The 13,509-nt window shown below is 45.8% G+C and overlaps 1 protein-coding gene across 1 annotated transcript; it reads right to left on the bottom strand.

Moving 5' to 3' along the window:
* Nucleotides 1-631: 631 nt before the first annotated feature.
* Nucleotides 632-13,062, bottom strand: STC1 (stanniocalcin 1). The gene is made up of 4 exons (XM_006187830.3): nucleotides 12,698-13,062; nucleotides 10,501-10,643; nucleotides 9,638-9,849; nucleotides 632-3,757 (listed from the first exon to the last, which is right to left on the bottom strand). The coding sequence occupies exons 1-4, from the start codon at nucleotides 12,813-12,815 to the stop codon at nucleotides 3,487-3,489; spliced, it is 744 nt and encodes a 247-aa protein (XP_006187892.1). The 5' UTR covers nucleotides 12,816-13,062; the 3' UTR covers nucleotides 632-3,486.
* Nucleotides 13,063-13,509: the final 447 nt, after the last annotated feature.

Here is a 13,509-nt window from a genome sequence, read left to right as displayed (position 1 = left end):
TTAAGTAACTTATCTTGACATCATGCCGTTAGTAAATGGCAGAGCCAGGATTCAAAATTTGAAAGTCAGACCCCGGAGCTGGAGCCTCATCACCACAGAGCTATCTGCCTCCCTTGCCACACTGATTTCCCTCTTCCGACTCTTTCTAAATTACTTATTTTGAGTATTGAGGGTATCCTGCCACCTGGGTGATTTTCCAGTGCTGGGAATGCACTGATGAACAGAGATTCTTCCCGTCTGGGCAAAGGGTGGAGGGCAACGTCTTCTAGAAAGTGGGAACAGCATAAATAAAGGCGTGGAGGGAAGAGAGGGTATTGTCCTTCCCAGAACTCCTTCCTGGATGGAGCTTAGAGTTCACAGAACAGAAGGAATGGGGAGTCTTGAGGCTGGAGAGCTAAGCAGTGTCAGAGCACAAAGCTTCTAGGGTTGTAAGGAGTTTGGGTTGCAATTTTACTGCAAGGGTAATGGAAGCCACTGAATGGCTGTAAGGAAATTTGGAAAATGTTGATTTACACTATATTCATTTACATATTGGTGCTTAATTAGTGACTTTAAAGAAACTAATGAGCCATTAACTTCATGTTCAGAAAGTCTCATTCCAGAAGTTTTTAAAGAATAACAATGAAAGACATTGGGGGAAAAAACCCAATAAAACGTAACACTTTATTATTTTTTATCTCAGAAGGAATTCACCAAAGGCTTCATATTATGCTATGGCATCTTTAATTATAAAAATAAGCAAATAAAATAACTTGCATCTGTCATTACCATGATATGTTTCATAACTTTTATATGCACATGGAGCTTAAAAATGTAATTTAACAATAAATAATGACATATACCAGATATGCTCACTGTTTATTCCAGTACTCAGCCAAAAACCTAAATATCATTTAAATTATAAATACATAATGCAAATATAATGGCACAAAAATGTCTAAAGTGCAACCAAATCACAATAGAAGAATCATGCAAACTGGTCTAGGTCAGCCCCCGAATCACTCTGTGCAGCAAACACAAGACGAAGCTTTGGAAGTTGAAGGGGAAGTTGGAGGGAGGAGGATGGGGAAAAAAGATGCAAACACTAGCAACATTGTGAGAACTGCTTCTTTCCATATGTGTAGATATATGTATTGTAGATACATATATAAATATTATTGTGGGAAGAAAAGAGGGGTACCACGGTTTGAAGAGGTCACAGCAGAAAAAAAAAAGAGAGAGAGAGAGAATCTACTGGACGGAAGTAAGAGAGAATTTTGCTAGAAATACTCGTGAACTACTTGTCGCATTGGGGTCCTGGCTTAGTGGGTTTGCAAAATGGAAAAAGACACACACTTTGATAGCTTTTCTGGTTTGGAGAAGCCAGCCTTGCCTGGGGGTGAGGGATGGGCGAGGGAGGGACAGGAGAAGTCAACTTAGAGTATGCTCTACCTGATTTCCAAGAGGCTAAGGCAGTGTCCATATGTTTGGGGACCTGGAGATGGGACAGTTCTGAGTATAAAAATGCTCTTAACAATCTGATGTCAGCACGCTCAGAGGCTGTGTGGGGACAAAGGCAGCAACGCCTGTTCTGCTGCTGGGTCTGCTGCATTTGCTCTTGGTCCTTGAGCAGCACGTTATTGGTTTTAAAGGCTTTGTGGTAAAGTTGTATTGCTTTTCATTTTTTCTGGAGATGTGCCCGCCCTCCTCCCACCAGGATCCCTATCACTCGATTTGGTCAAATCTTGAGTTTAGCCTAGTGAGAGTCAAGCACCAATGGTTTCTACCTAAGCGAGTTTGGAGTGGCCCTTGCAGTCCTACCCCTCCTCCCTCTTCCTCTCTCGACATTGACCTTTGGTGGGCAGTGATGCTCCTAAGGGACTGTTGGGTTCAAGGACAGTAACCCTGAGAAACTGCTGTTGTTCATAGATAGGTTAGTCATTTGGCTTTGGTGGTCGCCATCTTGTAAACATCACGGCAGAAACGATCAAATCGCCAGCTTTTTTCTTTTTCCCTCTCTTTCATTTTTTTTTTTTCATTTTTTTCTTTTTTCTTTTTTTGCAATCCTACAGAGATGGCCCAGCTGCCAGGACTACTTTGGCAGGCAGCGTGCTACAGGACAAAAATGTAAGAGGAGTCTATTAAGGCTGGACAGCCCAGGGTTATTTATATCCCCTCAGCCCCAAGTCCCCCGAACTAAAGACCCAAAGGCTGATTGACTCATTCCTGATTGAGTTACTGGAAAGTCTCCCACCCCATCATCAGGTTGCCAGGAGTTCCAGGCTCTGATGAAAGGTGGTGAGTGGAAAACTGCCACGTCCCAAGGTTTAGCAGGCCTTATCACATTCTAGGTGGTCCAAGCCCAAAGGGATGCTCTTTTTGGTTCCTGTAATTCTCAGTTGGATGTGACAGAGCTGTTGCAGGATAGGTCTAAGTCAAGAGTAGCCTCTGGGTTGAGGTGGGCTGGGAGATTAACATCTTGCCTGGGGTCCTTCAGAGAAACCTGTTGGTTTTTCCTATCTCATACAGGCCCATCTTAAGTTTTGATGTTGAATAAAACTACTTCTACCCCCTTAGTTATAAAAAAGGCCACAAGGAGCATTTATGTGGATATCTGGAAGTGAGATAGTTATTCCATTCCCAGGAAAAGAAAAATAAAGCTAAGTTACAAAACTAAATCTATATGCAATAAAGTTATTATATACTGCTTTGCTTAAGCAGAGTCCTCTGGAATTTATGTACAGTACATTAGTTTTTCACCTATTTATATTCCACAGTTAGACCTTAAGATTCTCTGGTTTTAAGACAATTGTTAAAGATACTTTTAAAGCTCTGAGCAGTTACAGTACATAGAGATGTTAGCTTTCTGTTTTTCGCTAGATGCAAGAAGATGCAGGCTCAAAGTCTGGGTGGAGAGCCAGGCTTGAGCAATTTGGTAAATGTCTTGGGAAGGAAATTAGACATTGGAGGATCAAGACCGTAAGACACTAGCTCATGAGAGATCAAAAATTCAAATATGACATTCATATTCGTCCATGGCCAGCACAGATTCATAACACGAATTCCATTTAACATCTTTATGAGTGTTTAAGACATGCATTTAAATTAAGTTGCTTCTTATCTGCTAACTCTACTGGGGCAATCATTCTAAAGGGCTCCACGTCTTCAGATTACAATGACTGGGGAGTTCCATGAATGTTCTGTGTTTGAGAGTTATTGGAGGGGAGCTGGGGAAAGACATGGCAGAGGAAAGTGACAAAAGAGGCTACGTTCTCCTGAGGAGAGGCAGAAAGATCACACATGTTCCGTTTGTGGGAATGCCATCATTGCAAAATGTCGAGAGATTGATTACAGAAGCCTAGTTTCATGCAATTTTCTTTAACGGGGATAGAAAATAGGAACTACTTAAAAAAAAAAAATCAAACCAGGCACAGTACACTCAAAGTTGGTGCGTGAACACCCTTAAAATGATAGTAGTTTGGTGAGGCTGTGACTACCTCTCCCCAGTTATGCACTCTCGTGGGAGGTGCGTTTGATGTGGGAGGGAGAGGCCACCTCACCTCGGAGGTTCCTGAGGAGGACTTTCAGCTTCTGTGGCTCGTTGGCGCGCCTCCTGTTGAAGTCAGCTCGCTGGTGTGTGTGGGCACAGTGGTCTGTCTGCAGGATGTGAAAGAGGCTGGCCATGTTGGGCCCAATTTTCTCCATCAGGCTGTCTCTGATTGTGCTGACGGTGTCCTCATCGCATTCCAGTAGGCTCCGGACAAGCCTGTTATAGTATCTGCATTGGCAAAGAGAAGATAGGCAACGGTCATTCCGTGAGCGCAAGGCCAGACCCAGCTCCAGCCAACACCCATCCCGAACGGCCCGACCAATCAAACACAAAGGGCGCACCAGCTTTGGCTTTGAACCTTTCTGCAGTGTCTTCTTAGCGTGAGTGCATGTACTTCCTGGGTGGACCGCTCAATGCAAGACAGCGCCACGTTCGTGTTTAGAGCTCAGGAGAGTGAGGCCGTACTTCGAAGAGGAGACTCATGGCGATGTCTAAAATTTGGGGGAACTGAGAATCATGGAGCTAGATGGAATTGCGGAGAAGATTTAATGACCACTCCATCATCTCGGTTTGTAGAGAAGAAACTAAGGTGGGAGAACTGAATGCCTTGTCCGAGGTGACACAATGGGCTAGTGGTTGAAGCAGGACTTAGTCAAACAGTGAGCAACACTTGTCCCATTTTAATCGTCATTAATATGTCTACTGACATATTAGTCACATGAAGGTGGGCACTTGCAGTTGTTTTGATGCCTCTCTGCCATTTTCCTTTGTCTTGGGGGGGTGTGTGCAGGTGTATGTCCCTATGAGTACGCATTCTGACTGCACTTCTATTTTTCAAGGAGATCTGTCTTCAGTGTCATGTATTTTTCTACTCAATCTAAGTTCCCTCTCATACACTCGGCTAGCCTCTCTGAAAATACTGCCTGGCCCCCTTTTCAGTCTTCCTGTAGAGGTATCTTTGCAGTCAGAGGGCCAAATGCCAGGGGATGGGGTATTTAAATGGAAAGACTGGTGATCCTTAATGTTTCATGCTTCAGTAATTCCAAGAAGCCTCTCCCACTGCTCTAGCTTTTGCTGGCCTCCTCATTTTGGGGATGTTTTTATAGATATTTGATTACTATCACACAGGTCAGCGTTTGACAATCCATTGATGCTTTTGTTTTCCTGATGAGACTGTAAACTTATCGAAGGCAGGATGTGTGTCCTTATTCTTTGCATCCTTCATGGACCTGTGTCATGAGGCTATACTGCCCACTCACTATTGATTTGTTGATTTATTTTGTGGCCACTGAGGAAATGCAGCTTTCAAAATAGAGTTCTCTCCAGTAAGTCACAATTCCCCAAAGAAAAATTATCTGTAGATCTTCTGGTTAAGTTTTACCAAAAAAAAAAAAAAAAGCCTTGTGGATAACACTACCTTCATCTTTGGAGCAAGTTCTTTAAGTATCCTGAACACTGCAGCTAAATGTTATGCTCAGAAAGGATTAAACTGTCTAATGTTTAATGCATATAAATTGCTCGTCCTATTCTTTGGGAAGACTGGTTAGGCACTTTCCAATGTGAGGTGGGATGCATTTGCTCCATCGTGAGCCTGCAGTTGTCAAAACCCACGAGCTCTGTGTTCACTAATTGGAGACTCTCCTGACGACGGTGATCTGCAGTATTTATGTGGAGAGACCCTTTGGTCAGAGGAGCCCGAGGACCGCTGGGCCACAAGATCTTCCATGAAAAGAAACCTGTTTATTTTTAACTCACCTCACAGAGGACAGGATCAAACATCTTTCCAGAATAACTTAACCCCCTAGAGAGGTCCTTTCAAGGATGGACAGTTAATGGAGTGGAGTGTGATGCTGACGCCCAGCCACCCGCCTTCTGTGAGGGAGCACGCGAAGCTGGGGACGGAGGGAACAATGCTGAGTCTGGATCCTGGACACAGTCCTGGCTCTACCCTTCCCGGGAGGGAGGATTATATCCAGCCGTTGTTAAAATTGGGATTCCCTGGCACAGGAACACATTTTCCAACCCTTCGGAATTATAGAGCACATGAATCAAAGCAGATCCCACTTGGATGGGGAAATAGGGAGAAAAATGGTTTTGGAAAAACTGAGAATAAACTCTGTACCAACAGCTTCAGACATCTGCACACACACATAAATCCCCAGGCATCTCTTAACGCCTGGACTCTGCTAGGACGTGGCTCCCTGGATCTCCGTGTCTGTTTCATAGGCTGATTAGATCCTAGAGAACAAGGTTTTCTGACCCCTTGCCTTCCTGCCCCCCAACAAGAACTTCATAACTTACAAGTGAATCTTTCTACTTCTAGAAAGAACTGTTCACACCAAATAATCTTCCAAATGGGGTGGGAAAGATAGCCTTTCCTTAGATCGACATTGAAAGCTCTCGCCTGGATGAAGAAGTCTAGCACTAAAAAGGAAACGAAGCTTCTGTAACTAGCTTCACCTCTTTGAGGCCAGACACATTCCTCTGGCCCCACTTTGTCAAAGCGCCTCCTCTCCATCTCTGAGAGCACCTGCCCTTACTCTTGCTCTCTCTGCTGGCTCTGATGAGCCACCTGTCCTTGGTGCTTCTTGAGAATGACTCCTGCCAGCCTGACTGTTCTTAGCGACTCCCCCTAAATCTACCCTTACCTTCGCTCACAGCAAGGGCAGACTAAGAGAGCCCTTGGCGTAGAAAACATCTCTGGCTCCAGCAGCAGCTCCCTCAAATGTGGGAAACCTATCAGGCTGCCTTGGTGTCAACACCGTTTGCCTGAGTGAGGAATAGGTTAACCCCATGCCTCTCCATTAAGGGCTGGACCATGGTCTTGACCTCTGGGATTGTGTGGGTTAATGAGACAGACCTTTCTTATCTCTAAGCCCCTCAGGGAGATTACTGAAGAGATTGTGTCTCCAGCAAAAGTTGACTTAGCAATTGTCATGTATTTCTTGATCACTGTCTTGGACCAAGTGTCAATGTTACTATAGCTGTTGGTGAGATGGGCTTTCTCTTTGAGGAAGGAATGTACACAGATTTAATTGTTGATTGCCAGGCGGGGCATTTTGGCATTCCATATTTGGATGCCGGCAATTTCCTACCGGTATTACTGGCTGCCATTTTCGAAGTAGAAATCAAATAGCTTGGCTCAGGGCTGCGTGAGTTCTAGGCCCGACTCTGCCACTCAAGGGCTGTGTGACCTTCAGCAGGTCAGTCCCCTCTCTGGGCCTCTGCTCTTTAATCAGTAAAATTGAGCAGTTAGTCTAGATAAACTTTATGGTCATTTACAGCTGTGACATTCTATGCTTCTAGAGATTCGATACCTCTGTTCCTCCTCAATTTAACAACAACAACAAAAAAAACAGTGCAGCTCTGTTTAAGGCCCATCTTTTGCAGGAAGGGTTACTAATTAAGAAGATTCCTTACTTTATGTTTATGGAGGGGAGTGGGGTGTGTTGCAAAGACTTGGTGTTCTGGTCACCCAGCCTGGGAGGATCTTTGAAAGCATGTGTTTCTTTCTTCCCCCTCTGAAAATCCCATCCCTGACTTCTTTTTTTTTTCTCTTTTTCTTGGTAAAGAATAAGATCAGATATTGTCCGTAGGTACTGTTTCAGCCATGCTTACCCAAATACACACACACTGCCTAGGAACGCTCTGTGTGAGGGTTTATAAATAGTCCTTTGTTTCCCTTGATCAATATTATTCTTCTGTTTCCTGTTCCCCATCCATGCCCTAGAGAGTTGAAAGCTTCGTCAGGTTTCCCGCTCTGGATCTGGATTGGTCTCAGTTCTTCCCAAGCCTCACACTGCCCAGCTGGCCTGATCAGCTTTGCCTGCTTCCCTCATGATTGAAGGTCTAGTTTGCAGATTCAGCCAGAGGGGCAGTTTGGCTACCCTGTCTCCTCCAAGAGCATTTCTGTCATGGAAAACCTCCCTGTTCTGGCTCCTGGTCCAGTCACAGGCTTTTGGATTCTCCCAGGCCCGAATCTCATGCTAGATAAGTCACAGGAAGGTGGAATGAACCTGTAACTACTTCCTTTCGCAATTCTGTGCCAATTGGCACAACTTAGCGCGTATCTCTGGTGGGACAGAGGCTGGGAAAGCAGGATGTTTCAGGAGAGCGAGGAGCTTAAATAGAGCAAATCAAGCCCAGCCTGGAGCCGGAAATCTCCAGTCCTGGGCAGGAATAATATTAGCCAGCTGAAGGGAAATAACTGGAGAAAGGTAAGAGGTGCATGGATTATTCTGGACTTCAAGAGAGGATCGTTTCCCCCACTTTCCTAAAAAGTGTGATTCCTTTATGATGAGAGAGGGAGATAATAAGACTTCTTGTGACCATTTTCTAAAAATGGTGAAAACAAGGCACTTATGGAAAGGAATAATGGCTTGATTAAAAGCTCCTATAACCTGTCTCTTCTTAGGTAAGCATCACGATTCCGGAATCTGCATATTCCCTTCTGTAGGACCGCTCCCATCATAATGGAAGATGCTACCTCAGTTGAAATAGAGGCATCAATAGCATCTCAAAACTGGTTACATGTCTTAGTACAGATCATGAATGGTCACTGGATCCTTAAAGATCTAACGCTATCATAATGACTTTGCTAACATCCACCCCCACAGGCTAGCTCACAAGCACATCCTTTGTCCCTAGCTCCTGTCAAACCTAGGAATCTTTATTTCTTTTTCTTAGGTTGAAAGGAGTCTCCAACAATCAGCCAGGTGTTTTTTTTTTTTTTTTCCTCTCTCTCTCCAGATGTAATAAGAATCTTCCTAAGAGAATATTAAGACCAAGGTCAATGTTAAAGACACAGGCCATTTGAGATAAATGCTGGATTTGATTTTCCTGTTTTGAGAAAATCAGTCGGGACCATGACAACCACTTCCAAGGAGCACAGATGAGTTTTATAAACTGACATGAGGTTCTGAAGAGCACTGATCTGTAGTTAAGAGTGAATCAGAAATTCACAAAGTTTAATGTCAGAGGCCTCAACCTTTCCCAAAGGAGGAACTACTTCCCCGTTTTCCAGCTGCACGTATGTACATGACTAACTCACTGGTAAACCCCAGAAGGACTAAGCTGTCACCACTATGTGAAGAAGGGTTACAGCACCTGGCTAGGAAATTTATCAGGTAAGTCTGATCTTTGAGAATTTGGCTGGAGAGTCAAAGAATCACAGCCCTTCAGGACTGGGAGTAGGGACATCACAGTAGCTGAATGTGACCAGTCTGGACCACTCCTGCCGTGCCGCCATGCCAGCCCTGACAGCACCTCTCTGAACTCCACCACAGACGGGGCAGCCCAGGTCTTGCCGGGAAACTTTCTAGGCCATGGAATGAGGATGCCTGTCATCTCACTTATTAAGTGTTCACTCCTGGCTGGTAAAGACGGTGGGGCAGGGCCACAGAAAGGCACGATGCTCAGATATTACCAGCTCAGTGGCTTTAGATCATTTTAGAATACAAGATGAGAACGTGACCCAGGTAGTCACCAGATCATCACTCCAGGAATTCTTGGACTAGGAGGATGGGATAACACGGACCTGGAAGGGAACATGACACTCATCTAGTCCAGCCATTTCACTTTGCACAAAGGAAACCGGAGTCCCAGCTAAGGGAGATGGCTTGCTCTGGGCTATCGAGTGAAATATCTGATTGGCCTGAGGACTGACTCAAAATACATGCAGTTTTAAAAGTCTGCATTATGACATTTGACCAAGGGTTTTCTAATGGCCAACTGTGCTGTGCAGAGTCATGATTTCAGCCAAATTTGACATCTCAAAAGCTCGTTTCCGTAAACTTCACAGTTCCCTTCAGGCTTATGGAAGGAAACCGACAAAGAAAATGCACCCAGGGATTCTGCAGATGAAGTTTTCTATTAACTGCATGGAAAGACTTTTCCTATAACAGTGAGAAAAAAAAAAAAAATCCAGGCTGCTTAAGCTGTCACAACCAATCACAAACATATTTTTTTTTCCCCTGCAAATGCTGGGAAGACTGCAAGCTAAAATAAGAGCGTGACTGTGGCAATTTAACCCCCTTTCCGTGGCTGGCTCTGCCAGCCAACCACTCCCCCCTCCCCTGCTAATTGCCAAAAAGTGGACTCATTTTGTACCTGTTGGAGAAGTGATTGGGGAGCTGGACGACTTCGGTGATGGCTTCTGGGTTGCGCTTGGCGATGCTACACACGTTCAGCTTGCTGTAACACTCCTCCTGCACCTCAGCAATCATCCTCTGGAAAGTGGAACACCTCCGAATGGCGAGGAAGACCTTGGAGGTGACCCCGTTGGCGATGCACTTTAAGCTCTCTTTGACAAATGCTTTTCCCTGCCGAGGAAGCGGGTAGGAGGAAAAGCTTTAGACACGAGACAGGACAGGGCATCGAATAGGTGGAGCTTAAAGGGGCTCGTCTTGGCACTGAGGTCACAGCCATCTGCATGTCCTTGCAATGGGAAAACTGTCTGCTGCACCCTGGATACAGAAAAAAGTCCCTACTCTCTTAGACTCCCTTGAGAATCGAGCCCCATAGAAATGAAATGAGATGAGAAACAGAGAGAAACCATAATCAAGCACCCTTCAGCCTAAAAAAAGCCATAATATGGCTTTGGACTCTCAGCACTGAGAGTTGCTAACTCAAATCACAAGCTAGTATGCTCGGTCATACAGTGAGAACTTCTTTGTTAGAAGAACGTTTTTATTTCCTCTTGAAGAGGCAAAGATTTTCTGCTCATCACCCCTCCCCTTACAAGACAGCCTCTGTCAGCATGTTACAATGGTGCATTACGTGGGTGGAGTCTTATATAGAACCTATTTCCTGGCCGAAAGTGAGTGTGTACACACATGTTGGAGATGAGAATTTAGAATGGGGAGGCTGAAAAGCCGAGAGCCGTTCCCAACAATGCTGGTTCTTAAGAACGATAGTCTAATACACTGTTAAAGACAAGCAGTCAGTGGGAGCAAGGGTCAAGGTCTTCTTACCTGAGTGTCGAATTTAGCAGCGCTGTACAGGAAGGATTTACAGATGTCGTACATCCCATCCGTGTCACAGGTGGAGTTTTCCAGGCATGCAAAAGCTCCACAGCCAACCTGCAGAGCACTATTGAGGCAGCGAATCACTTCGGCTGAAAGAGACAAATGCATCCAATCTGGGTCACACAGTGAGGGCGCTTTGGAGGAATCAAGTTGGTGGGGTGGCAAAATTCAAGGACAAGGGGTCAGAAGAACTTATCCGAGAAGTTGGGTGATGGGGCGAGCAGACAGATCCATTCAGAGCGGGGTGAGGGCGAGCAAGAGAGGGGAGAGGTAGATCCCTTTTGCTTAGAAGAACCAGAGGCCATGGAGGAGAGGGAATGTGCCTTCCCTATGAGATGCATTCTCTTGGCCTCACCATCACACACAGTGTCGGTGGCTGGAGAAGTAAGGTTGGAGTCTGCAGGGTTGCATGGCGCTCAGAAGCAGCCCTGCAGAATCAAAGGGCATCACTTGAAGCCTGAAAGCGTGGGGAGGCAGAAGTCAGGGGCTGATGGTCCAATTTAGGAGGAGGAAGGGCCAGGGAGTCCATTTGGCTTTGGAAAAATATACTCTGGACTAATCAGGATGGAATTTTAGTCTAAATGGCAGAGAAGAATTTGCCAGGGGTCCACTTGGAGACCCTTCTGATTTAGGGCTTTTAACTTACCTTCGTATTGGCAGGAAGAAATCTGATCTGTTCCTGTTCCATCTCAACCCCCCCACTATAGGACAGTGCTTAGAGGTATGCATAATCTCTCTCATATTAAAAGACATTTTCTTTTTCTTTTTTTTTTTTTTAAAGAGAAACACAGGTGTAGAGTAACAAGGCCAAGGCACCCCTTGTGCAAGACTGGAAGAAAACCGCAAAGAACTTGCATGAGGCTTTCTACATTCTGGATAAGATCTCCCATAAAAGTAATTTCTCTCCTACAGAAGAGGGGTGTTCTGGCAGGCAGCTCGGCAAGAAATGATCTGCAGCCTTCATACCGTAGGGTTCTCCGCTGAGATCAAAAGCACGGTTCGGTTGGGCGGCCCCTCCCCCTCCCCCCACCCGCAGCCTCTGGGATGTTACAAGTCATTTCCCTAATTATATATTTCCACGGGTTCAAATTATAACTTTGCTTTAAGCAGTTTTAATATGCATTAGGATTGCTATTGTTTTAGGCAAGCTCGCATTGTGAATCACTGCATCTCTATAGCAACTAAGTACAAAAGGAAGTGAAGCAAAGCTCTCCTCTCGGCAGGGACCTGTGCTCTTCCGAGGGGAGCGGCGTCTGCAGCATTTGGACACCTGCGAACCCATCTTTGCTGGCAGTTGGGGGAGAGAGGGCAGGAATGGGAGGGGAGTGAGCAGGACAAGTGTAGTCGAAAGGCAGAGGTATCCATGCCGGCTTCCTAAGGACTCTTTTCCCTTAGAGGCCAAGATAATACACAATTAACTGCTCCCGGGGTCAGGACGAGAGCGAGACCTCCCCCTTGGAGAAATTGCCGCTACGTTTCACAAATACTCTTTTTTTTTTTCCCAGGGGCTCTCTGGCCACGGGGCTGCATGGGAACTGAATGGAGCCCGAGAGAGCCGGGAGGGACAGAAGGAGCAGTGTCGAGGCGGGTGGGGGGTGGGATGTGTAGGGTTTCCTCTGAATCTGCCCTGGATTTGTCAGACTTGAGGGCTATGGCTCCGTAAATCAGTCCGCAGAGGGAGCTTCCTCTGCGTTCTCTGAAGGGGCAAGGAAGTCAAGTTATAGGGTCTTAAGGGTGAAGGAGGAGGGACCGCATCAGACAAGTCACGTCTCACCTTAAGATCAGCTCCAGCTTCTGGGAAGTATAGAGAGTGCTTTGAAGCATGCCAACATTCAAGCCTTTCCCCCGCCCCCTCCCCGCCCTCCCCCCAAGAGGGTACGTGCCAGATTTCAGGCAATCAGGCTAGGCTTATGCAATGAAATACCCTCAGCAGAGCGCTTAGCTTCTTCGTTAGTTGCATGCAATTTATTAAACAAAGGAGCCCCACTTCCTAAGGCTATTGGATTACACTGGCAGTTTATTGCCACCAGGCATGAAGCACGTTTATTATCAAGATCAGCCGTCACAGACACAGTTGCAAAAGCGAGAGGCAAATGAGGACAGCTCTTTGGGGGGAGAAACCGGTCCTGGGTTTGCCGCTTACCTGAGTTCTGAGCTGCCACCCGGGATTTCCTGGGGCTCACAGAATCATTCTGCTCCGCCTCATGGGTTGCAGAAGCACTGATCACCAGCACCAGAAGCACTGCTGAGTTTTGGAGCATTCTCTGAGAAGTTTCCGCTAAGTTGTTGGGGTTTTTTTTTTTTTTTTCCTCCCCCCCTTTCCTCTTTCCCTCTCCCGGCTTGAGTGAAGATGTGGATCTGGATACACGGAGAGCCTAGGTGAGGATCTGATGAGGGCTTTTTGTTGCTGCTGCTGCTGCTTCTGCGGACGCTTTTGCTGCTGCTGCTGCTGCTGCTGCTGCAGTCGCTGCTTCTTGCACCTCTGGCTTTTGCAAACTGGGGGCCCAAGAGCTGCACCCAGGGATTTTATAGCCGTTCTTATCGGTCCTCAGGATCAGGGACCAATCAGGTCCCTCAACTGGTCTGGCCAGCCAATCGGAGGGCATGCTCATTGGGCTGGAGCCGTTTGACTTCTTAGAAATATTTTCCAGCAAATTAAAAGTACCTGCTGCCAATGTTTTATATGCGTATGTGACTGTGTGTGCACAGATGTGTGGACAAGCTATTTTCACAGAATTAAGGGATAACTTTGTATTGATCAGACCAAAGGGAAGTCATATGGGTATCTCAACAAGGTGCTTTGGGGAATCTAGCCACCTTTCTTTTTTTCTTTTTTTTTCTTTTTTTCCTTTTTTTAAAAGGTGATATGGGGAGGAATAGGCAGCAGAGGCAGGAGGAGCAGTGTGGTCTCTCTGGATTCTAATTTACCTCATTATAGTAGTTTTACTGCTATGT

This window comes from Camelus ferus, chromosome 31 (genome assembly GCF_009834535.1).
Source record: "Camelus ferus isolate YT-003-E chromosome 31, BCGSAC_Cfer_1.0, whole genome shotgun sequence".
NCBI lineage: Eukaryota > Metazoa > Chordata > Mammalia > Artiodactyla > Camelidae > Camelus > Camelus ferus.
This window is presented reverse-complemented; position numbering and strand designations above follow the sequence as displayed.